General features: G+C 43.0%; 1 protein-coding gene across 1 annotated transcript in view; it reads left to right on the top strand.

Moving 5' to 3' along the window:
* The window catches only part of LOC145396841 (uncharacterized), a 64,953-nt gene extending 46,172 nt beyond the window's left edge, over nucleotides 1–18,781 (top strand). Inside the window, exons 5-10 of the mRNA XM_080270124.1 lie at nucleotides 9,587–9,727; nucleotides 10,237–10,397; nucleotides 15,896–16,004; nucleotides 16,379–16,612; nucleotides 17,305–17,541; nucleotides 18,486–18,781. Of these exons, the coding sequence (XP_080126250.1) occupies nucleotides 9,587–9,727; nucleotides 10,237–10,397; nucleotides 15,896–16,004; nucleotides 16,379–16,612; nucleotides 17,305–17,541; nucleotides 18,486–18,781 (1,178 nt within the window). The remainder of the gene's footprint in view (nucleotides 1–9,586; nucleotides 9,728–10,236; nucleotides 10,398–15,895; nucleotides 16,005–16,378; nucleotides 16,613–17,304; nucleotides 17,542–18,485) is intronic.
* Nucleotides 18,782–27,264: the final 8,483 nt, after the last annotated feature.

Below are 27,264 nucleotides of genomic sequence, written 5' to 3'. Positions count from 1 at the left end.
GGTGGGGAGACAGGCAGGGATGGAGAGGGAGGGACATATAGGGAGGGGAAGATCTGGGTGGGGAAGAAGGAAGTGCATGGACGTAGGGGGAGTGACGAAGAAACAGATAGGGGAGGAAGAAAGGGAGTACGAGAGAAGGGGTATCAGGTATGGAGAGAAAATTAGTGAAGGAAGGAGGGAGGGGGAGTCAAAGAGTGGTGAGAGGGTGGGGGAGGATTTGAATGGGGGGGAGGGAGGTATGGGGAAGGAAGGGGACAACATTTGGACCAAGTTACTGTAAAACACGTATCGTTTTTAAACTGAAACACATTAAGTTTCATTTCTGGCATCTGAACTATCCATTCTTGATTCTAATGCTCATCACCCGTGGAAGCTGAAGTTACCCCCTACGTGCAGTCCAACATCCTATTACAGAGGACTGGGAGGGAGCTGACGGGTGGTTGCATAACTATGCTGCGGAGTCGTCCAGTATTTTATATTCTTTATGTCGTTTTAATACTGACATGGTGGCTAGTTTAATTAATATACAAGAGGCTAATGTGTTGTAATGTCTGTATTTACTGCTGCCTATGATCTCCAGTCTTTCAAACGCAATGTGTCCAGGCGTCTCGAAATGAATGCATCTTGAATTTGGCTATCTGTTAGGCTACCGTATCTTGTGTTTGTTTTTTCTTGAAGGGAGCAATCTGTGGGTTCCTGGCCTTTGATTCCTTCTTCCTGTCACAAAGAAAATAATACATCGCTGACGAAGAGGTGTTCCGAAATTTCCTAAACCACTAAAACACGACCATGAGGTGTAACGGTGGTGTGGGAGGCGGGGTGACACTTTTAGTAAGGTATGCTCCTGGAATAACTGTTGCCTCCAGAGCTTGTGAGACAGGAAGGCGTATTACAGCGATAATCCTCTCAGGCAGGGTAGCATGCACGCCATTCTCTTGCCCTCACTAATGCAAAAAAAGACTTAGTTTGACTACACTTAACATCAACATGACTCTGTGTGTGTGTGTGTGTGTGTGTGTGTGTGTCGTTATGAGTGAATGCAAGTTTGCCTTTTTCTCTGGATACTGTATTGATAATTCTCCATTCACTATTCATGGGCCCTTCCACCTCACGTATAAGCATGCGTCTATTAAATGTTGGTTGTAGGTATGAATGTTGGTTACCGTATTATAAATGTTGGTTCTATGTAAAAATGTAGGTTGTATTATAAATGTTGGTTGGTTGTAAATGTTGGTTGTATTATGGATGCTGGTTGGTTGTACAAATGTTGGTTGTATGTATGTCTTGGTTGAATGAATAAATCTTGTATAAATCTGGACTGAATGTACACCTGTAGCCTTTCAGACCGAGGACGTGTTACTTTATAATTATCACCATCTTTAAGCCCCTAGATTCACTGAAGAAACCTGCATCGTCTAAGGAGTCAATGGAAGGAAACACGTAACTCCTTCAGGCTCATAAATCTCCACTCAGCTTAATAAAATCGTCTGGAGATAGAAAAATAAACAGAAATAATGTAAATAGATGTAATTTGTAAATGTTCCTTGAATTTAGATGAATACCCGTGTTTACAAATTATTCTTTCTCTGTAAATCGTGCAAATGTGTTAAATATAAAGGAATATTGTGTATGTTGTGTTGTGTAAGTGCTCCAGTCAGGCTGTCAGATCAATAGCATGTTTCCGGCTGAGAGAGAGAGAGAGAGAGAGAGAGAGAGAGAGAGGGGGGGGAAGAAAGCTATGAAGAAAAGAAGAGGAAGAAATGAAAGAATTAAGTACAAGTGAAATAGAGGTATAAACACATGAAGTAGATAGGTGGATAGATAGATAATATGAGAGCTGAGTACGATAGCTGGAGAGAGAGAGAGAGAGGGGGGGGGGAAGAAAGCTATGAAGAAAAGAAGAGGAAGAGATGAAAGAATTAAGTACAAGTGAAATAGAGGTATAAACACATGAAGTAGATAGGTGGATAGATAGATAATATGAGAGCTAAGTACGATAGCTGGAGAGAGAGAGAGAGAGAGAGAGAGAGAGAGAGAGAGAGAGAGAGAGCGCAGGAGCATGGCCTCATAGAAAACGGAACTAGTAAACAAAGACGCTCCTCCCCCCGCCCTCAAAATGGCGTCGCTTCCTTCCTTCCTTCCTTCCTTCCGCACCTCCCTCCATTTCCCTCCTTCCTTCCTTCCTTTTAATATCACCTGTCTCTTCCCTTCCTTCGTTCCTGTTGCTGTTATACCTTCTTCCCTGTGTCCACACCTGTTTGCGTATAGCCTATATCTCTTTCCTTTGTTTCAGATTTGCTTCCTACCTTTCTTCCGGCCTCTCTACCTCTTCTTCTCACCTTCCTTCCTTCCTTCCTGCATGTCTTATTTCGTTTTTGTTTTTCTCATTTTTTTCCCTCTTAATTTCACTGCTTCAGATTTCTTTCCTTCCATTCCTTCATTTCTTTCCTTCTCATTTCTTCCCTTCTTGCCTTTTCTTCCTTCTTTTACTTCTTTCCTTCTCTCTGTTATTCTGCTCTGTTTTCCATCGCCTTCCTTTGTTCATGCCTTTCTTTCCGTCCGTCCTCCCTCATTCCTTCTTTCTTCCTTCCCTCCTTTTCACTTCTTTTCTATTTTTTCTTCTTCGTTCCTTTGTCGATTAATTTTCCCCCTTTCCTTTTTTTATTTCTTAGTTTCCTCCTCGCTTTTCCATCATTTTCAACATTTCTTCCTCACTCCTTCCTTCGTGTCTGTCTTCACACCTCTCCTATACGTTTCCTTTCTTTCCTTCCCTCTGTTCTCTCTTCCTTCCATCACATCTTCTGTTCCTTCAACCTCTTTCTTTTGTTCTTATTCAGGACATCTTCTTTCTGTTTTTGTTTTTTTTTTAAATCTTTTTCAGCCCTCTTTACTTCATCCTTACCATTCCTTCCTTCCTTCCTTCAAACGTCTTCCCTCCTGTCCTTGAGGTATTTATTTTTTCTTCCCCCTATTTGCTTTGTTCCTAGTCAGCTTTTTTCCATCCTTCCTTCTTTTCTCCCTCTCTCCCTCCCCATCACTCCTACATTCCTCCCTGTCTGTCTGTCTCTCTCTCTTACCTTTTTTCCACTTATTTCCTAAGTTCTTACGGTATATATTCTTTTTCTCTGCACATTCTCTTCTCCCATTTCTGGCAATCATTTTTTCTTTTCTAACCTCTCTTTCCTTCCTTCTCGTCCTTTCCTCCTTCATGGTTACCTTCACTTTTTTAATTCAGTTTTTGCCTTGCCTTCTTCATCCCTCTCTCTCTCTCCTTCTCTCTGCACACCTTTCCTTCATTGTTCTGATTACTTTTTCGTTCCTTTTACTTTTTTTTTTAATTTTCCCTTCTTCCTTCCTTCCACAGTCCCTCCCTCTTTTCCTGTCTTCCTCCCTCTATTTCCCTCTCCTCCTGTCTTTCTCCCTCCATTCCCTCTCCTCCTGTCTTTCTCCCTCCATTCCCTCTCCTGTTTTTCTCCCTCCATTTCCTCTCCTGTCTTTCTCCCTCCATTCCCTCTCCTCATGTCTTTCTCCCTCTCCTCCTGTTTTTCTCCCTTCATTCCCTCCCCTCCTGTTAGTCTCCCTCCATTGCCTCTCCTCCATGCCTTTCTCCCTCCATTCCTTCTCCCGTCTTTCTCTCTTCATTTCCCTCTTCCTGTCTTTTTCCCTCCATTTCCCTCTTACCGTCTTTCTCCCTCCATTCCCTCTCCTCCTGTCTTTCTCCCTCCATTTCCCCCTCCTCCTGTTTTTCTCCCTCCATTTCCCTCTTCTTATCTTTCTCCCTCCATTTTTCCCTCCTCCTGTTTCTCTCCGTCCATTTCCCTCTTCCTGTCTTTCTTCTTCATAGCCCAGCTTCCTTCCTTACTCCCTTTACACCTTTTCTTCTTTCTTAGCTATACTCTATTTTTTCTTAGCTTTCATGCCCTCTTCCTAGGCTACCATCGTTCCTTCTTTTACCTCTGAGACTGACAGACGATTTAATTCCTTAGTGGAAAATTCGTGCTTTCTAGACAGCTAATCTTTCCTTCCTTCTTTCCCCCCCCATAATCTTTCCTTTTTAGTTCCTTCTTTCTTTCTTCGTCATTTCTTTTCTTCCTTCCTCCTTTCCTTTCTTCCTCCCTGTCTTCCTTCCTTCTCTGCTTTCTCCATTCCTTAATCTTTCGCTCCTTTTGCTTCTTCCTGCTTTAATCTCATCTCTTTTCTCCTTTTTTCTTCTTTCCTTTCTCCCTTCTTTACTAAATGTACCTTTTTAATAGTCCTTCCTTCTTTCCTTTTTCCCTTCCTTTCTTAGTTCCTTCACATTTATTTTCCTTTTTTCCTTTCATCACTGTTTTGGAGACTTTCACTCGCCTCTCTTTAGACCTCTCTCTCTCTCTCTCGTTTACGGGTTTATAATGGAAACCAAGAAAATCGAGAGAGGAACAGACGGCTATGGAGAGGCAGACGGAGAAAAAGGTGACAGCCATATGGACAGACAGACAGAAACCGACAAACGAAGAGAGGTCGACAAAGTGACACACAGGTGGGGAGAGGAACAGACAGCAATGGAGAGACAGAAAAAGAAAAAGCGACAGGTAGATGGACAAATAGACAGAAATCGACAAAATGAGAGATCGACAGAACGACAGACAAACAGAAGAGACAAACAGTAAGCTACAACAGAGATGAGGGCAGAAACACAGACCAGTTGATTGAGAAAGACTGAGACAGACATTAAGACATAAGGACTAGTCAAGTGGAAGAGCGAAACTGCCAGACAGAAGTGACAGACAGACAGACAGAGATAGAAAAATGAAAAATGGGAGAAGAGGCCAGAAAATAATACACATCTAGAGGACAGACACAGACAGACAGAAGGCGACAGGTAGATAGATAGATAAATAGCGACAGAGACAGGGGAGGGGGGGATCGACAGGTATACAGACTGACAGAAAAAGACAGACAAGAGCAGAGAACAGCAAACATAGAGAGAGAGAGAGAGAGAGAGAGGGGGGGGGACTAATATAAACCCATAACTCGCTCTCTTCTCTATACCTCCCGTCACCTCGCTCATTTTTTATGCCGTCTCTAGTGTCTCCCTACTTCCTGTGGCCAACCCCGGCTTCCTGTGGTCACCCTGGCACTCTCTCACACTTTCTCTCACACTCTGGCACTTTCTGGCACTTCCCCTGCGACTTCCTAGCACTCTCACACTTTCTCTTATACTCCAATACTTTCCTGTTACTTCCTAGCCTTCTCTCACTTTCTCTCACACACTCCGACACTTTCTAACACTTTCCGTTACTTCCTAGCATTCTCTCTCACTTTCTCTCATACTTCGACATTTTCCCCGTTAGTTCCTGGCATCCTCTCACACTTTCTCTCATACTCCGACACTTTCTAGCACTTTCCATCACTTCCTAGCATTTTCACACTTTCTCACAATCTAACACTTTGGCACTTACCCTGTTAGCTACTTCCTGGCATTCTCTCTCACTTTTTCTCATACTCCGACACTTTCTGACACTTTCCCTGTTACTTCCTAGCATCTTCCCTTATGCTTTTTTATATTAGCTAGCACTTTTCCTGGCATTCCCTCATCCAGGCTACTGATACTCCTGTACTGACACTTTACGGCGCTTTCTGACAATTGCCACGGTATATATATTCCGATACTCTAGCAGTCACACTTCCTGGCACTTTTTGACACTATATGACACTCCCTGGGATTGTTTTACTTTCTGACACTGATACAATTTGGAACTTTCCCTCACTTTCCCTGACACTTCTTGGCACTTTCCTTGAGAAGTTTTGACTTTGGCCCGTATTCTTATCGGGTAAAGAAGGTCCCTAACGCCTTTCCTTTAGCGAATTGTTTTATGGCTAGTTAATATCCCATTATACGTTACTTCTGCAGAGTATGACGATATTGGAAGGATTCATGTAACGCCGTGATGGACAGTAAAGTGTAATAAACAAAATAAATCGCTTGGGAAAAGGTGTTAGGGACGAATAAGGGCCTGTACCACTTTCTCCTTGACTTTTTCGCACTAGAGGGGTTAGGTACGGCCTTCATCAACCCCTTCACTACAAGTCCTTTCTAACGAGTAAAATCGTCTGGAGGAAGCAACAATAAGCTACAAAAAATGCCAGGTCATCGGTGAGAAGAGGCTAAATAATCACAAAGAATTTTTCTCCCTGTCTCTCTCTCGTCCACACCCAATACATTACCGAGACAAAGAAGAGAGATGGGGGTCGTAGAGTGTGAAGAGAGGAGGAGGAGGAGGAGGAGGAAGAGGAGGAGGAAGAGGAGGAGGAGGAGGAGGAGTGAGAGTGGAAAGGCGAAGAGAGGGGGATGGGGAAGAGGAAGAAAATTAGATGAGAAGGAGGGGATTGGGGGTGCATGAGAGAGAGAGAGAGAGAGAGAGAGAGAGAGAGAGAGAGAGAGAGAGAGAGAGAGAGGGCGGTCTATATTATTTTTCTTTTGGTCAGTGTGGGAGGGGCAGCTGTCACCCTCACCTTGTTGATTAGTCTCGTTTTTTTCATTAACTCCTAATTTCTCGAGAGGAAGAGAGAAAACAGGAGGAATGGAGGAGAGACGAACACGGAGAGATGGAGGAAAGGAGGGAAATGATGGAGGAAGATGATGATGGTGATGATGATGATGGTAAGGATGAGGATGAGGAGAAGGAAGATGAAAGACGAACACGGAGAGATGGAGGAAAGGAGGGAAATGATGGAGGAAGACGATGATGGTGATGATCATGATGATGATGAGGATGAGGAGGATGAGGAGGGGGAGGAGGAAGATGAAAATGATGATGACGAAGATGACGATGGAGGAGGAGGAGAGATAGATAGATAGATAGAGAGAGAGAGAGAGAGAGAATCCATTATTATTCCACTGGTCAGTGTGGGCGGGGTAGGCTGTCACCTCCACCTCGTTATTGGTCTATTTTTTTTTTATTACCTCATAATTTATCGTTTTCGAGTCAATATTCCAATACGATTTTCTCCCTTCTTGTTATTTATTATTTGATATTTTTCGTTCACATTTATTTATTGACCGAATATATTTTTTTCTTTCTAATACTGGTGTGGGTATATACGGTATTTATCTTTTTGTGTATAATATTCCCACCAGTTTCTGTGGCTGTTATTTTCTGGGTTTACTGTGTTATTTGTTTATTAGTCTGATCGATATGTCTCTATTGGTCTCTCTCTCTCTCTCTCTCTCTCTCTCTCTCTCTGATTAAATCCGTTCACTCAATTTCCCTCCCTCCCTTTTTCTTTCCCTTCCTTTCCTCATTTTCCCCTCCTTTTCTTTTCCCTCCCTCTTTTCCTTTTTCCTCTCTCTCCTTGATTTTCCTTCATCTGCTCCTTCTTCCGTCCCTCTCCTCCTTTCCCCTACCTCTCCTTCATTTTCCTCTCCTCCGTCTTCCTTCCCTCTCCTTCCTTCTCTCCTTTTCCCTCTCTTTCTAATAATAATTCTTCCTCCACGCTCGACCACCGGAAGTTCCCTGAGAAAGAGAGAGAGAGAGAGAGAGAGAGAGAGAGAGAGAGAGAATAATGAGGGAGGAAATGGGAGAAAAAAAAGAGAATACTGCAAAGAAAGAAAGAAAGGAAGTTTGTAGATGAAGGAAAAGGGAGGAAGAGAAAATGATGGAGAAGGTGAAGGAGGGATGAAAGAAATGGACGAGACGGCGATAAGGAAAGTGTGCAGAGTGAGAGATGGAAGGGAAAAAATGGATGAATGTGATGAACGGAAAACAGGAGAAAATGATGATGATGACGGAAGAAAATGCGAAAAACGTGAAAGGAAGGAGGATGTGAGGGAGAAAATGAAGAAGGGAAGAAAAGGGTGAGGAGCAAATGAAGAAGGGAGGAAAGGGAGAGGAGCAAATGAAGAAGGGAGGGAAAGGGAGAGAAGCAAATGAAGAAGTAAGGGAAAGGGAGAGGAGCAAATGAAGAAGTAAGGGAAAGGGAGAGGAGCAAATGAAGAAGTAAGGGAAAGGGAGAGGAGCAAATGAAGAAGTAAGGGAAAGGGAGAGGAGCAAATGAAGAAGTAAGGGAAAGGGAGAAAAGAAAACGATGGAGAGGTATAGAAACGCAGATGATGATGATGATGATGATGAGGAGGAGGAGGAGGAGGAGGATAATCCTTTTTTACTCTAACGTGGCCTATAATTACCGTTTATCCATCTTGAATTCTGAGTTATAGCAATAGATTAACATTAGAATTCAGTGCTAGTCACGAAGAAGTGCAATGGAAAGGGTAAAGAGTCGTAGCCAGTATTACCCGGTATCTTTTTCTGCCACAAAGATACGTGAAATAGGCAGCAAAATTACCAAAACTTAGACCAAGTTAACGTAAAAGGATGATAGTCACGAAGAAGTGCACGGAAAACCATGGCAAAGAACGTAATACAGGGTGGTCCATACATAGCGCTTCACGTCCACTCCAGAGGCTATTTCTCTTGTGCTTCGGGGACGGCTCAGGCAGCGTTATCAGGTTGTATTCTGCAGCCCTTAGTTACTTCCCACTCCCACAGGCACGCCCAAGCCCACACCAGCAGACTGAGTCGCGCAACACGTAAGACATTCAGCTGTGGTTCTAGTAATGCGCAATGTACTGACCACCCCAAATATTTTTAGTTAACCCTTACAACTTCTCTCTCTCTCTCTCTCTTTCGCAATCACAATCAACTTTGAAATATCCTCTTATAAAAAAAGACATTCACGAGGATTAGATGTATTCAAACATACTGTACATGCAATTAAATCACTTTACAGCCATACATATACACTGGTGTGTGTATATATATATATATATATATATATATATATATATATATATATATATATATATATATATATATATATATATATATATATATATATATATATATATATATATATATATATATATATATATATATATATATATATATATATATATATATATATATATATATATATCGTAGGGTATGAATAAAACCCTCTAGTTCCAAGTCTGCCGTAAGCTAAATAAAATCGTCTGACAGCAAAATACGGTACAAATGACGTTATCGTGAAGAAGTAGGATGCACGAAGGGCCAAGGAGATAGAGGAGTAAGAAGATCAGGAGGTAACAAAATGATAAGGAGATAACAGCGATAACAAGATAAGGAGATGGCAAAGAGATAAGAAAGTGTGAAGGAGACAAGGAGATAAAACTGTGCGCCAGTTGTGGTGACAGGAATGCAAATGAATAAACAAAGAATGGTTAGTTTTAACGCAAAATCTTGTACTAAACATTTCGCCTGAACTGGCTTTTCTGTGTGGGTTTAGTCGGCATTGTACTTTTGTGTACCGTGAGAGAGAGAGAAAGAGAGAGAGAGAGAGAGAGAGAGAGAGAGAGAGAGAGAGAAATCGGTACGTAGGTACGGGTAAGCAGGCTGGTAGCGAGTAGATAGATAAATAGACAGAAAGCCACACACACATAGAATTTCGAGATAAATGAGCTTAGAGATTACTGTTACCGGTACTGCGTTTATATACGGTACATAATAACCTATATTGTCAATACTGAAAGGTGTATCACGCCACTAACACGCGTCCTTCACAGCAGACTTCAGCGGTGAGAGCTGCGGCTGGCGAGGAGCTGAGGGGGAGGGGGCGGGGGGTGCAGGTGGGGGCGCCGTCCCCTCCCCACATCAGCACTCAGCGGCGGGGGGCACGGAGGGAGCAGGAGGGGGGCTGACACACCAAGGTAACGTATATAGCCTCCAGTATTTTTATCTATCTATCTACCTGTGTCTATTACCGGACGCTTTAATCCTATTAGGGGTTCACACATAGGGTAACGCACAGTATCTTTTATCTAATTATATCTATTGCCGGACGCTTTAATCCTATAAGGGACTCACACCGAGGTAATGCACAGTATTTTTACCTTATCTATGGTCGGATGCCTCAAGCCTATAAGGAGCAGCCACATACAAACCGCCTTCACGACGCCCTGTCCTCTGCCACTTGCTTGCCCTCCCTCTAACTGATATTCCCCTTTCTCGTACATTCCTCCGCTCCATCTCATCCTCTGCCTCCCCCTCCAGTCACTCGTACACTCTCCTAGTCAGTCGATGATGGAGTGGACATGTGGTGGTTAGTTAGATGAGCCGAAGCCAGGATTCCGGTGACTTGAATGGTGTGTCATGACTGTGTGGCCCATTTCACTGGGTTGATGATTCTCTCACCCTGTAACCCTCCTTCTTCCGGCAGGTGGAGGTGGAGGGGGTGGAGGTGGAGGAGGAGCCCCGTACCGGCGTGGATCCCTGCAGCTGTGGCAGTTCCTGGTGGCCCTCCTGCATGACCCCTCCAACGCGTCGTGCATTGCGTGGACGGGACGAGGCATGGAGTTCAAGCTGATAGAGCCAGAGGAGGTGAGTACTGGAGATGGAGCCACAGGAGATGAGTACAAGAGATAGAGCCACAGGAGGTGAGTACAAGAGATAGAGCCACAGGAGGTGAGTACAAGAGATAGAGCCACAGGAGGTGAGTACAAGAGATAGAGCCACAGGAGATGAGTACAAGAGATAGAGCCAGAAGAGGTGAGTACTAGTGATAGAGCCAGAGGAGGTAAGGACTGAAGACCGGCCGCATGGATTTTGCGGCATTTCACATTCGCGCGATCGACACGCCTCACCAGCGCACTCCTGTTTGTCTGTATGCTTAGTTTCATCTGCACCCGGTGGACTGCAGGCCGATGTTATCCTTACTCTACTGTCTATATGCTCCTTCTGAGGGATAGGGCGGGAGTTGGGAACGTTTCTATAACCGGAAGTTTCGCCGCTCGGCTATATTGGGGCCAACGCATGAAGGCGTCTCTCCACAACAGCAAGAGAGGGGTTCAGTAACAAGAGCAGGGTTCAGTACGGTTCCTGGGAGTAATGTTTGTAATGAGGGATCCATAAGAGAGGAGGGTTTAACAGGGATGACACAATGACAGGCTGCAGTGACGGGGTTAGGTAGAGTGAGGATTGAACTGGGCTAAGGGGAGGGGAGGGGAGGGGAGGGGGTTCAACAGGGCTGATAACATGACACGCTGCGGTGATGGGGTTTAGTGGAGCAGGGGATGAACTGCGCTGAGGGGGGTGGTTCAACAGGACTGATACATTGGCGGGCTACAGTGACAAGGTTATATACAGAGAGGGTTGAACTGGGCTAAGGGGGGGGGGTTCAACAGGGCTGATAACATGACAAGCTGCAGTGGTGGGGTTTAGTGGAGCGGGGGATGAACTGCACTGAGGGGGGGGTTCAACAGGGCTGATACACTGACAGGTTGCAGTGACAGGGTTAAGTAGGGCGGGAGATGAACTGGGCTGAGAGGAGGGGGGGTTCAACAGGGCTGGCAAGATAACAGGTTGCAGTGGCGGGGTTCAGTGGAGCGGGGGTTGAACTGGGCTTATGTAATTACGGGCTGCAGTTGATGGATAAACTCACAGTGGTTAACAGATCATCGGGGGGAGGAGGTTCTCTCTGGGGACATGTGATTCATTACCAGCCTCCCTACTCCCTCTGTGCTTCTTTTCTCTTCCCTCCTATTTTCCTCTTCTCTTCTTTTCTTTCCCTCTCTCCTCTTTTCGCCTTTATCTCCTGTTCTCTCTCGTCTCGTCCCTACCATGCTCTCCTCGTCTTTACTCTTATATCCTATCTTCGTCTTCACTCCTTTCGATTCTCCTTACCTCTCCTCCCCTCTCTTCTCCTGTTCTTTCCTCTCTCGTTAACTATCGTATCTCGGTTTTCTTTTCCACCCTTCCTCATTTTCTCAACTGTTATCTTGTCCTCTCTTCTTCCTTTTCTCGTTTCTTTTTTTTATTAATTCTTTGCCTCCCTATTCGCACTAATCTCCATTATCATTATTACTATCAGTAATATTTCTCTCCTCCACCTCCTTCCCTTCCCTCCTCTCCTACCCTCCTCCTCCTCCTTTTCCTCCTCACCTTCCCTCTCCCTCATAATCATCACCATCTAGTCTAGTCTCTCCTTTCCCCTCCCCATCTTCTCCATCCCTTTTCCTTCTCCTCCTCCCTCTCCTCTCCCCATCTCCATCCCTCTATTATTTTTCCTCCTTCCCCTCCCTCTCTTCTCCCCATCTTCTTCATCCCTCCGTCCCTTTTCCTCCTCCTCCTCCTTCTCCTCTCCCCATCTCCATCCCTCTAGCATTTTTCCTCCTCCCCCTCCCCTCCCCTAGCTTTCTTAATCCCGAACAATGCAGCTCCCCCCCCCCAGCCCCATGGTAATCCTGTATCACTTTAATACCATAAGAGGCTCAGCGGGTCCCTTGTTGACACACACACACACACACACACACACACACACACACACACACACACACACACAAAACGTAAACAAATGAAGTAAATGCAGGGATACAGTACCTATTTACAGTATTTTACATGGACAGACAGACAGAAAATATAAATGCAGATAGAAAACAGACAAACAGATACCGGTAGGCTAATACACACATAGGCATGGAAAGTTATGGCACAGGCTGAATAAAAAAAATATGTAAATAAATAAATAAAAATGGTACAGTGTGGTAAAAAGTCCTTACCTCGCACTCTGGTACTTAAGACGGTTCCACTTCTGCCGGAGGTACTTCAGGTGTTGTCACGGAGCACTGTCCACCAAACTGAGAAGACAAGATACCACACTGTCCAATATGTCCTTAATTGCCACATCCAGCTTGGGAAGAGATGAGGTTGGTGTCCATGAAAGAGACGCCGCTTGATCACACTTCATAATTATGTTTTCCTATGGGTTAGAGTGTTTGTCTATAGATAGATAGATAGGCAGATGATAGACTGATAGACTGATGATAGATATTTGTGGGAGGTAGATAAAATGTGGGCTGTTCCCTACCATGTCACTAAGGAAATGAACTTGACAAACTCAGCCACTGAATAACGTTCGGCAGTATGGCAAGGAGAATCGTCCTGGATAATTTTTCTATCTATCCATCTGTTTATCTATCTGTCTATAGTCAGAACAGCCGTATAGGGTGGCCACAAAAAATCGCCTTGTAGCCGTCCCCTGCCATTCTTGCACCAATTTATTTATTTTTTCTCCAAAAGAACTCAGGAAGTAGTCATTTTAGTTCATAGTACCTGCTCTGATTCATCATAAAATTCTTATGGAGTATTACAAAGTCTCCTGTTCCATAAGTCAAACAAAATCAAAACATCAGCGAGGTAGGCGACTTGACAGTTTTGAAAGTGTCCTGAGACTGGCAGGCGGGATGGGGGTATCTACATTTCCCTCCACTGCCAGTCACACACACACGTCAACTCACCCCACAACAATACCCTTTTCCCCGTCACAAAGCCCCAGACTGAGTGCTGATTCTTGCGGATTTTTACCCGTTCCTTCAGTTCCTGTGTGGACGTTTTTAACCAACACAACTATTAAATCACAAAGAATAATTACGCATCGACCAAGTCATTCACTGCATCTTTTCTGTATGATTTTCTTGTACATATTTTTGCATACAGTCTCTGAACTGTAGGCAGCAAGCTTAAGTTTTAATTTTTGAATTTAACTGTCCGTCCACCAAACTACAGTACAAATTTTCCTTCCTGGCATGTCAGTCATACTTACTGCACCCTAAGTATGCACAAATAACCAGTCTGCAGAAACCGACTGCATTACAGCTACACAGTAACGTCAAACGCTGGGTTATCAGTAACGACAAGTGACGCATAATTATTTACATACGAGTGGGTCTAAGCACGAGACGCCTGGCGCAATGCAGAGTACAATACGCAGTTAGTTATCCTGTGCTGTCTCTCATCCTTGACAGCACTCACCAAACATGCCGCGATACGAACAAAAAGAGGAAAAAAATAATAATGGTGTAATCACCCGCGGGCACCTTCACACCCCCTCCGTCAGATCGCCTGGGACACACTGGCCGGCACGGTCGTCGACTCGTCGTGCCCGCGGGCAGGGCTAGCTGGGCTGCCCGGTCGACTGTAAAATAAACTCTCAAGAATAGGCCAAATTATCTAATTACATTAAATTACTGAAGATATAGTCATTGTAAGTATTACTGACGACAACTGAGATTTATTATTGAGCAATCGCGCATTACAATGATCACTGGAAATTACAATACATCCATATCAAGAAAAAATGATTTCCGTAACGAAATTAAACCACCACCGATGTAAAACATTTAACACGCAGAATCAGAAAATTTTACGATAATGAAATGCCATCCATGTGGAAATGATAGCAGTAGAAACGTAAATTTGAATAATATCCACATAAGGCCAAAGTTGTACACAAAATACAAATAAAAAAGTTGTTAGGAGCCGCCTTGCGGCTTTCCACTGTGCTTCTGTTATAATTATATCGAGCTGTTTTGTACGTAATAATTATATTTTTTGCCAGTCTGTTTATCTGTTTGTTATATACAGTATTTATGCTTTGTTGGTATCTATCATTATCTTAATCCGCCAGTCTGCTATTATATTCCGCAACTTATCACAGCTACCAGTTAGCCTCCCGTGGTTATCTTCCTCCCCTGTCCTCTTTTATCCGTTACCCTTTCAACGCTGTAAAGCTGTATCCTATATCCATCCTCTCACCTGATGATTTTATACGGCTTAAGGAAAGATATCTGACAGTGAAGGGGTTAATGAAGGATTTGACCAACTCCACCAGTTAGATTTCTCTCCAATGAATAAAATCACGTAGGAGTGGTCCAGGAATATATAAAAATACATCTTTTTTTCCCTCTATTTATGACAAATTCAGTAAGCATCGTCCCCATTACCATCGATTAGCAATGCACTCGCCTGGGGATTAGAGAGAGAGAGAGACCCCTCACCGTATGTTCAACTGCAAAGTGATCCGCTCAGTTTGGTACCGAGAAACAGTGGTGAGGGGGACTGGCCGGGGAAAGATAAGCAAAGAGAGGGGGATGATAAGATCTAGGCTGTATTATTTCTCACCAGGGAGCACAGACAAACGACTAAATAAATGATAAGCACGGTAGGGAAAAATTCATAGGACAGTCGAAAATGTTACCGGAAACTTATCTTTTCAACATTGTTATTTATTTCATTGTTACTTTCCTGAGAGGTATATCAGAGAGGGGGGTGTGAGCTGGGAGCAGGGCAGTGAAATGGCGGGGGGCAGAACGACATGGTGGCGATTTGTTTGTGGCCACCCCTTACGGGATTAAGGCATCTGGCAATAGACAGATAGACTTTCCTGTGTAGATAAAGGCGGCGTAGACGATATTTTCATCGCATCGTTTCCTGCAAAACTTCCATCCTTCTTTTCGTGTTTTTCATAACGGCACTTTTCATATTTCTCTGTCATTCTTGGGTGGGGGAATTTTCTCGCTTTGTTAACCATGTTTTACTCACAAAAACTACCATAATTATAACCAGTCGTATGGAAACGCCCTCGATGCAACGTGCCTTATATAATATGCTTCCTTCTTCCTTGATAGCTGCTCAGTTGATTGTACAATGATATTCCATGAGTCAAAGTCTTGCCTTGCTACCAGCTAACCCTGCACCACATCATGAGTAATGTAAGTAAAGCAAGTACACATACACACATATGCACCACTCCCTTCACACACCTGTCCCCACCACATTAACATCACAGCTAGGCTACCTCTCACCACAAACTTACCAACCATATAGTAGAGACAAGCATCTTCCCAGTTCCGTCTGAAGAAATGCACAACTGGCGAAATACAATGAAAACCCCATCTCTACTAGTGCGTGTTTCAGACGTTTTCGATTTTTGAGTTACGTATTCGTTGACTGGGAAGATACTTGTGCACCTGAAATACTTTTCCCGCCACACCTGCCCACCAGAGCTGCTCCCCACCCCCTCACACTACTCTCTCCTGCAGGTGGCGCGGAGGTGGGGGCTGCAGAAGAACCGACCTGCCATGAATTACGACAAATTGAGTCGGTCCCTGAGGTATTACTACGAGAAAGGCATCATGCAGAAGGTGGCAGGTGAGGCAGGAGGGTGAGGCAGAGGGAGAAGGTAGGCAGGTATGGGAGGTGTGCAGGTGGGCAGGGAGGGATGGTGGAGGGGGTGGCAGAGAGGGGAAATTGAGGAGATGGCAGGGTTAGGCAAGAAGACTGATATACAGGGTGAGACAGGGCAGGGGTAGGCAGTGACAAGGGGACTGGGTGAGAGGTAAACAGAGTGAGGCAGGAAGGGTAGGTAGGGAGGTAACGTAAGGTAGATGAAGGCAAAGATGATTAACTATCTGTAAATCAGTCTATCCACATCTATTTATCTATGTGAATGCTCTATATGCTGTAAATAATGTGTCATGTATCCATCAACGTCTCAGTGCTGTGACCTTTGCCTTCTCCTCCAGGTGAACGCTACGTGTACAAGTTTGTGTGTGACCCTGAGGCGCTCCTAACCCTGGGCTTCGGTGGAGGGGAGTGTGGGGGGCGCGGGGGTCGGCAGGAGGTGGTGGGCGGGGGGTGCGGGGGCGGGGGGGCCGTGATGGGGGGGCACGGGGGGGCGCACTACGACAGGAGGGGGGCTATCAAGATGTTCCCCCACCACTACTACCCCAGGGCTGCTGCTGCTGCTTCTTATGCCGGTAATTGCAGTGTTTGTTTTTTATTTTGCTCTCAGGCTCCTGTGACTGCTGATGTTAACTGGAATAGAGTCCTGAAATTTTTCCCTTTATGAGAGGGCCAACTTTCTCATGGTCGTGGCAACCCTTGTATTCTGTTCCAGCTAATGACATGATGTTATTCCTTTGAGAGCAAGTCATGAGAGCCTAAGTGTTAGAGATATACAGTACATTTCTTTATCCATCTGTGAAATATATTATCTATCTGCCAAATTATATTCCATTTCCTGCAGTTTCAGTTTTATACTTTTGAAATAACAGCTTCTCAGTGTACCGACAAGTACCCTGAGCTCAACTGTAGGTTAAACTTTGCATTTTTTTAAGATTATTTGATTTGTTGGGGAGAATAATTACAAAGGATATCCCCAGGTCAGTTGGAGGGTGGGGGGTGATTTACACCCCCTGGATCTACACCTGTGCAGGGAGATAAATCTAACATAATAGCATGGCCACACTCGTTCAAAACATGTGACTGACAAGAAGAAATGAAGCACAGGGCTAGTACTGCTGGAGTCCTAGACTAAACCTTGGATGGAAGCCTTTGCCTTGTTTCCTCTTGTGGATCACACACTTTAGGCAACTGGGTTCATGCCCTCACTTAATCTAACATAACCTAACTTTAACAACTTAACCAAACCTAACCTAACCTGCTGCAGCTGCTGCTGCCTGGTCTACTGGTTCCTCTGCAGCTGCTCAGCACCTTCTCGCCCCCCACATGGCCTGGACCCCCACTGCCCCTACCGCCACTGCCACTGCCGCCGCCGCCGCTGCACAATATGACCTCGCCTCCTACTCCCAGTTCGCTAAGTTCGGGTACGACTATCTGCCCGAGCACATGACTTCGACCCTTGGTGTGCAGAAAGACGACCTCAAGACTGTGAATGCCAACCTGGGTCAGTGGACAGCAGGTTAGACAGTCTAGATAGATTGGGTGGATTAGTTGATGAGGTGATAGACTGGGATTGACAGAACGTTGATGGTACATATATTATGTGCAACACAGAAACCTATGTAACCTTATAATCTGGTGGCATACTCTTCTTGGCTCAGTGGTTATATGGTGGACAGAGACACTATGGAACAATCATGTGTACTCTTTGTCCACTCAGTCATACAGTACCTTACACACAATCATACACACTACATTTGCTCTGCAGACTTTCCATGGTGTTTCAGCGCACCTATTAGCTGCACTTCATCCACAGATTTCAGGGAGTTCAGTGACCTGTAAGACAGGTAACACTTCCACTATGGATTGGCCACACAACAAGGGTACAGTATTTCAGTTACACTCTGTACATATATATCGTTAGTTACATCTGCCCTCTACTGCACGATTGTCATCAATATTCTTAGCATATTCAGTACAAGCTGAATGTATCCTCTGGTATCAGCATCCACAGACTCTTAATATACCAGTGAGAAACAGGAGACAATCAGGTGCTGATTTTCTGTTTCAAGATGATAGTAATAATTAAATGCAATAATTTTTTCAGACTTGTTTGATCTGTTTAATTTCTGCTTGTGCCCTGGTCCAACCTGACTTCTCCTTTGGTGTTTCCTGACCCCCTCTTGCCTGATATGACCTGTCTTGACATACTCTTCTGACATTATCCTTGTGATTTCCTCTGCCTGCCATGCTCTGACATGACCTATCTTGCACTGACTTCCTCCTTGCTGTGACTTGTGATCTCTCTCCTGATCTGACCTCTATTAACCTGATTTAACCTCGGCTCCCTTCACCTGACCTGCCTTTCGACTTGATTCAACCTGGCTTGTACTCTCCTGACCTTGACTGATCTGTTGTGACCTGCCCTAACCCACCCTGACCTCACAGGTATGGAGCGTGGTGTGGATACCAGCTACTGCGACTACTCCTTGGCTCACATGGACAAGACCAAATTTGATGCCCGCCAGAGTGAGACCTTCCTCATGCAGGCAGCCAGGGGAGCAGGGGCACCAGGTGGGGGGCACCCTGGAGACACACATGGAGGGGGCCTTGGTGGGGTGGTGGGGGCTCCTGATGGCAGCACAGGAGGGCTACAAGGAGCCTCAGGAAACGTGCCACATGACCCCATGTCACAGCTACAGGCCTGTGCTCGTTCCCACCACCTCCATGCCTGTGTCAGATAAATAATGCAGCCACATCATCATCAGACAGACAACTTAGTCACCTCAGCATCAAAGAACTTAACTACCACCGATACCTGATGATTCTAGCATAAAATTAACTGTCATAAGATCAGGAAACTAACAGACACTAAGAACTGCTTCCACAGATGACTTGCCTGCATCTCAAGGAAAAGATTCCCCAACAATACAAGCTCCACTGGGAAGCCATGGAGCTAATATTGTTCATGTTTATGGTTCATGCACTCACCATCATCAATGGAAAAGGTGACTGTAGCAGCAGGAACAGAGGAATGTAGGCAAAAATGTTAATCCTCCTCATAATGATAAGCTCAAACAGCCAAGCAATTTGCTGCCAGACACTTTAGGAAAAGGCAAACACAAACTTATATTAACCAGAAAGACAACACATACAAGTACAGTACAAGGGAATAAATACCCCGAGCTAGACCTTGTTAGATCATATAGCCCTGCCAGGTGACAGAAGACTACTACCTCTCCCAGCAAGGCAGCTACCTGGGCAGGGTGCGAACTCTCAACCCTGTGGTCTGAAAACAGATGAAACTCTGCAGAAACATCTGCCCATGTTTCACAGGGATCTTTGCCTAAAAAGATCATAAAAAGGCAGGATAACTGCAGCAGGCAAGTTGGCCCATGTTCAGCAGATTCTATAAGAGTGTGACTAAACTACTGTACTAAAATATGACAAAGGATAGCAAAGAAGAAAGCTCTCTCCTACCCACCAAACCCTCCACAAAGGGCCAAAGAATGGCCTAAAAAGGTCCCCAGAGAACTCTAAATGAGAGACCAACTCCTGGGGACCACTGAGGGAGATCCTAAGAAGGCACCTGTAGCTGTCTTGGAGTTTCTGTGGGGGCTGATTTGAAATCTGTCTGTCAGTTAGTCTGTCAGCAAGTCAGTAAATAACTTGTTGACACTAGCATTTCTAGGCCAGCCCTATGGAGGACTGAGCAATGACTTTTGAAATACAGTAATGCAATATTCATAGCTCAATAATTACTGTACTTCACAGTACAGTACTGTATTAGGATGGAGTTTCATTAGTGTTTGATTAAAACGCTGAGTGGTAATACTGTCAGCAAATGTACCTTGATAATAAACTTGTGTAAAGACTCTGTCAATGGTATATATACACAATGAACAACAAGTTGACTAACTGTATATGCCAATGCGGTGTATGACGGCCATACCCTGTAATGACTATGATGGTGGTGATAATGATTCTGTATACGTTAAGGAGTGAGCCCAAGGCAAGATTATCATATATTAGTGTTGATCTCATTAGCATAGTGTTACATTAGACCACAAGCCAGATGTACTTACCTGGCTTGTTGAGAAACTGTACAACATTACAGAAGCACTCAGAATGTAATGGAAATTCTCAAAGCATATACACAGTAACTGCCAAGAGTATTACATAAGTACTTAAATCACACACAAGTACATAAACCCTTTACTACAAGAGTTGAATAAAGTCGTCTAAGGGTATATCAATTTTCACTTTAATTTAGATTAAAACTGCCATCTCTCCATCTTGAATGCTGAGCTACAACAGGAAAGATTAACAGTAAAGTATGGCGCTCGTCAGGAAGAAGTGTCGTGGAAAGGATGTAGAGCTGTACAATTATCTTCTTCAGCCACTGTGCCACTTGAAATAATCTGATAAATGGATAAAAATCTGAGCTAAGTTAAAGTGAATGAACTATAGCAAGATGACTGTTTATCAGCATCACCACAACAGGTTCATCAAAATGCGTACAAAAATTACCTGAGGGTAGCAAGAATAAAAACATCATCATTGTGAGAAGATTGGTGGAGACTGTTTTCCAACCCCTTCATGTACAGCTGGACACAACCATATTCCCAGTTCCATCTGAAGAAAATTTACAACTAGCAAAATACATTGAAAACCCTATCTCTACCAGTGTGTGTTTCTGGTTTAATTTTTCCGCTATGTATTCATCAAACTTTGCGAGGGTATTTGTGTGTCTGTCTGTATGAAAGGTCTCCCTAAGGATGAATAAAATCAAGAATAAACTGTGAGAGACAGCCTACTGGAGTGGGTTAAATAACTACAGTAGTAACAATGCTAAATAACCACCAAGCCTTGTTACGTACAGTGATGTCTTTTATTCTCGCTATCATAGGACAATTTTATTCAGCTTAGGGGTGACCTTGTAGTGAAGGGGTTAAGGGAGCTAAATTTTATCCCCTTGAGAGGGAGAGGTCCTTCCTAATCTTAATCAAATCATGAAGTAACCAAAAAAAAAAAAAAAAAAAAAAAAAAAAAAAAAAAAAAAATGCACTGAAGGGGTGTGAAAGATATAAAACCTGCTACCTTGGCACTTATATTCTCTGTTATTTAGGATGGGATTCTCAAATACTGTATATTTACAGTCATTTCTCTGTTGTGTTTAGAGGAAGAACTAGACATGGGAAGAATTTTGCAGTCCCCTTTCCTTGTCCTTCCTGCTAAAACAAAATATAAACTGCATCTAAGATTTGTTTTTGTGGGAAGAACAAGGGACATAGGAAGATTTTGCATTCTTCTTGCTTGTTCTTCCTGGGAAAACAAATCGTTATGACAGTGAAACAACAGAGAACTGATCTCGCGTATTTCTGAATCTTGCCCCTGGCCACCAACAGACAATTCTGTGCAGCTTACGAAGACATTTCTACTGAAGGGAATGATGAAGACTACATGCAACTTCTCCATTCTTAATATCTGCCAATGTTCTATACAGTCATTTGGAATTAGCATACATTTATCATGAAAGCTGTAAAATACTACATAAGTAAATCACATATTACATGAACAGGTTACTTCAATGCCTAATGCATTCCCTATCCCCTTCAAGAAGTTAAGCATTTTTCATTATACTGTTGCTCCTGCCAGACGATTTTGTTCAACTAAAGGGTAAATTATCTTAACAGAAGGGTTGATGGAGATTAAGGGGTGCCTTCACTCAGTGGCAATGATATAGCCAGGCAGAACCACTGCCCAGTTATACAAACGTCCCCCATCTCCCTCCATGTTCCCCAAAAGGAAGATGACTGACTGCAGAAGGAAGAAACCTTCAGCCTGCAACCCACCAGGTTCACAATCAGATAAGCCTGGGACCACAACCAATACTACCAGACATCTGTCCTAGCCTGACTGTGTGGCATAAGAAGAACGGAATTAATAAGTTGATGTCACACTGAAGAGGTTATTAAGTACTAACTGGCTACAAAAGAGCAGTGTACATTCTGTTCTGTACATATATACATCTGTAAGAACTTTAATAATTACATGTATAAAGATGCTGTACAAATATAGCTTTGGCTGTTCCACTATGTGTATGTATAATGTACTGTATGTAACTTGCCATATGTTATCAAGACAGGCATTTGCACTAGGTGTATGCATGTGTACAGTATGTATGACTATATATGTATGTCTGTGTCAAGCATACATGAATGTGTGTATGTATACTGAGCATCTGATTGTATGTACAGTATAGGTATATCAGGTGCACATATGACCATGAATATATGTACTGTATTTATATATGTGTGCCAGGTATGAATGTATGTCTATATTTATATATGTATGCCAGGTATGAATGTATGTCTGTAGTTATTCATGTCCCATTGTAGTGTATCAGGTATTAATGAATGTTTAACAGGGACATACGTGTACCTGTATGTATGTATACCTATGGCATGCATTGTGATTTCAGGTGTGTATACAATTGTGTATGTAACTTACTGTAGCCCTACATGTATAGTGTGTGTGTGTGTGTGTGTGTGTGTGTGTGTGTGTGTGTGTGTGTTTATGTATTTTGTTGTTACTAATCAGTTTACATGTGTAAGGAGTATATGTGGTTGTTTACATAGTGGTTAAGGTCCCCCAAGTGGGTTTAAATTTTGTTGAGATTTGTAAATGTATCTTATTGTCTTTCTCCTCTCCCTTTCTCTCTCTCTCTAAGAGAAATTTAAACATTAAATCTACCTAAAGCACTATCATCTGAATTCTGTCCTCAGTATACCAGTGTCATATCCTACTAGCCACTTCTTCACCACTGTGTTCTTTGCTGGTGATCTAAAGCATTCATCAGCATCTCAGACACGCAAGGCGGTTCTTCAAGTCATGGCAGTCGATCCCCCTTTTGTTGTGATCACTGATGAAAGGAAATTTAGCCCCTTCAGTACGATCCCTGAAAAATAATTAGACTGAAGGGATTTTATTGTTCTCGTTTCCAGGCAGTTATATTTAGCTCTGGAGATCATTCTGAAACCTGAGATGTTAGATATAGCCTTTATTTGTCCCTCCACTACAAAAGGTCTTCCCAAAACTAAATACTGTATAGTCATCCAGGGACAGCAAATCAAAAAAACACATCATTGGACTGAAGGTGTCAATATCCTATTGGTTCCATGGGACCTACTCCATTTGTTCATACAAAAACAGAATGGATAATTCTGATGGATATAAAATGATGGAGATACCTTAGTAAATAAACATTTAGAATCAAGGTACTAGAAGATTTATGTACCACTGTAACCTTTAATGATGTACCTGTATCTGGCCCCTGTATGCAATTCACTGAATCAGGATGGATCAACTCATACTTTGGAATGGAAATACAGTTTTGGAACACATTCTATGAAATTTGCAAATTATTAAAACAGCTGGCATGAACAACCGCAAAAAAACTGGAATAGATGGTAACCTGCCACCATGTTGAAAATAATGCCGCTCCCTTATTTTCTCAAAATTTTCATCTTATTGGCTAATGTTGTTTTTCTCTACTGCATATCAGTCCATGTCTGGCTAATACTGTTACCTTTCTCTGGTCAATATTACTCCAAGTTTGTGAATGCATCTAAGCTTGCCTAACCTATCCCTAACCTTTCCTTCCCTAACTGAAAACATGTTTCTTCCCTAACCTAACCTAACCTTAGCCTACTCAAAAATTATTTTACTTCAAAACTATTTACAAATTTCCTTAACTGATATAATCTGAAGTAACTAAACATTCTTCAATATCACCTAAGATCTGTCTATAATATTCCAGTTTAATCTTACCCTTCATAACCCATTGTGATATAGTTTAAATAATGCTTATAAAATCCTGATCTACCCTTTGTGGTAGGTGGTGGCGACCATCTTCCACTCACTTGTTGTGCTGCCTACTTCTTTCTTCACCTTTATCATTCTTTTTCTGTGACTGCCCTCCTCTCTTCCTATTTCTGCCATCCTTCCTGTGACTTTTTATTACTTTTCTTTCCACTCCAGGTGACTCAACACTGAATGACAAGCCTAATGGTTTCTTGTAACCTGGGAAACTATTTACAATGCTGGGTGGTAACTATATAACCAAATAATGAGGTGATGTGGTGCCTACTGTGGTGCCCCTTTTAACTGGGTGGACACAAATGCAACATCCACCCAGAAACCAAACCTTCACACTCTTTCCAGCGCCTCGCCATGGAATGACACTGTCCACCACAAGGAAACATTAGTTCACTGCATGGGATGCCCGGCAGGTGTGGCTGCTCATCTGTGGCTGGTGGGTCTGCTCAGCCAGACAGACTGGTTACTTAACAACAACAACCTACCAAACTCTACTTAATCTTAATTCAGATCTGTTTATAAGTATCCTAGCCTAACCAGACTTAACCTGCCAAAATCTAATCTAACTTAGCTTTAGGTTGGTTTATGAATGACCTAACTTGACCTGGCCTGCTCTAACAGTGCCCTGTGTGAGAAGCTGTGACATCTGGTTCTAGTCTGACTCCACACTTTCTTCACACATCAGAATCGCTGAACCGCGGTGATTCATCGGGTATGGAGCAGGGTGAAGCTGTGAACAAGACATTGTGGTGTGATTTTCTTCTTTCTACTGTTGGTGAAAGTAAAGTGGTGTGTGAGGAAAGTGTTGAGTCAGTGTGTGGTATGTGTTAGGTTGTGCTGCTCCCCCATCCTCTTCCCTCCCATTGCTTGTGTTGCCTGGTGTTACAGTTTTGCTAATAAAAATGTTGAAAACATGCTTTACTTCAGGTTTCATTTTTCTCCAGAAGTCTCCCAAACTGATCCTATTGTAATGCAGAAATATTAAAAACCTCCAGAAAAAAACATATGTTTACAGTATATAATGTACAAGATACAATCACAATATTCTGTTAATGGTCTCTAATGAGTGACCAGACTCGTGTTGTTGCTTGTCATACATCAGTCATTCCTCAACTCTTCTAGCTGTCATTTGTCACTGAAATCATACCACACACCAGTGAACTGTAATATGGGCAAGATAATGTGACCTACCCATTATAATTTTTTTGAGGATATGTTTGTGGCACACATCCTCACAGATGGCCAAAATGGGCATTATATCACTTCTTCCTCCAGTATGACTGACCAGTGTGAACTGGATCTAGCAGTCTTATCAAAGGTCATAAATGGGGATGAATAAATGAATAAATGTGGGCTTTAAAGCCACTTTTGCCAAGATTAGCAATATCAACTGGTAGATGAAGGAAAAAGAGAAAAAAAAAAGTTACACGGTAAAAATTTATAAGACCATAATGATTTTATGGCATCATGCCTTTGCTATCATCCTCTAAGCTTCTCTGCCACATATCTGTGAATTAGTCAGTTCTCATGCAAAGTCTAGGATGCTGGCAGGTAAAATGCTATTCAGGTGACTTATGCTGCCTTCTGATCAGCACTGGCTGCCTCACCATGTAGCATTACATTGCTCGAGCCAGCACGAGACTTTGACCCATCAAACCAGCCTGTGCTGGCTTTGAATGGCTCCTTCACCTCAACTCACACCCATTCCTTCAGGTCATTCTACAGGGACAGAGACTTGGTAAAAATAAAGCCTGTCCCCAGGACCATCTCCCACTGCTTCTGGTCCTTCACCCAGAGCGTGAGTAGCTGCTCCATCTCCTCCATGAGAGAGTCACTGGTCCTCATCAGCCGCTTCGCAGTCAGGGAGAACACCTATTCTCCGACTGTGAGGACTGCTTCAGAATTATTTATAACACCAGAGACAGCTGACTAGGGCAGCTTAAGGGCATCACTGATCCAATTGGCCCCTTGTACAGCCTTATGCCACACCACTATGTCTAACTTAACATCAAGGTAAAGGCTTTGCCTTACCATCTTAGCTTTCCCTGGCATCCCTTCACTTGCACAACACTTTAAACTGGGGCCTGCACCCTTGCTAGACAAGATTTCCAAGTGTTAACGTATTTCACAAATACAATAATTCACAAGCTTCCCAATTTAAATCACATGCAAAACTATCAGGCATCCACTGGCACTGCAATATTACAACAGTGATGGTGGTTTTGATGGCTATGTACATACAAGGTGATGTAACACAGTGCATGCATGGAGAGACAGGATCACTGCAAGACAAATGACAGAGTGGGTGAATAGCACAGTGACTTCAAAGGGGTGGCACGAAGGAAGCATATGCAGCTGACTCAAAATGGGATTCAGCACACATAAACACTAAGCGGCCATCTTGGCTCTGGCACTCAGCTGTTGGCTTGCATGTTGCCACGTGGACGCAAGGAAGCCTCATATGGGGGACTGCTCAGATGGCAGTGATCAGCAGTATAATGAAGTTGGATTATATTAATGGCATTTGGTGGCAAACAGAAGTTTTGTTATACAGTACCCAGTTTTGCTTCTGTTACTGAAATTACAATATATGGTTTATTTATCTTGAACTTGAAGGGTATACTAATGCAAATCAATACTAAAATTATTATATTTTTTAAAAAGAATCTAGAAGTACTGTAAAAAAAAAAAAAAAAAGGAAATAAAATCAACCAAACTTTTTTTTTAAAATATTGCAATCAGTAATTTACATATATATTCTCACAGATACCCTAAATATGACAGAAGAAATACCATACACTCCTATTCATAATTAACCACCTGCTACAAAACATAACATACAAAATAATTACACACAAAATGCTTCATTTAAGAATCATGCCCAGTATAATGTAATGTCTGATAATTCTAGTAAAGAAAACGTTCTTTTATTTTTCCTTATTATCTTTAGGGTCATCATATCTGCCATCTTTGTGAGTGAAAGTTAGAATTTCTGACTTTCTGACCAAACGAAGGTTCATGGCACAATGGTTTACTGGTCTTCAACATCATCATCTCTATTGTCTTGCTCCCACCCCCAGACAGGGGATGGTTATGACAACCCTCTCCAAGCTACTTAATCCTCACATACCTTTCTCACATTTTCAAACACTCCGATTACTCCTCTCTCACCTATATACTACTCCATTCTGTTCTTCCTGGCTTAATGAAAATATCTGCCTGCAAAACTGTGTGCAAATAATAACAATGTATGGGTGCTGTATTTACCAACTTACAATACAAAGTGAGAGGTGTGAATATGATATGGAAAATCCTGGGTATGCTCCAAGGATACAGCCATCAAGTG

Source organism: Coenobita brevimanus, chromosome 39 (assembly GCF_032717465.1).
Source record: "Coenobita brevimanus isolate Jiangsu-jjx chromosome 39, ASM3271746v2, whole genome shotgun sequence".
Classification (NCBI taxonomy): Eukaryota; Metazoa; Arthropoda; class Malacostraca; order Decapoda; family Coenobitidae; genus Coenobita; species Coenobita brevimanus.
The sequence above is the reverse complement of the archived record's forward strand: the minus strand, read 5'-3'. Positions and strand labels throughout refer to the sequence as shown.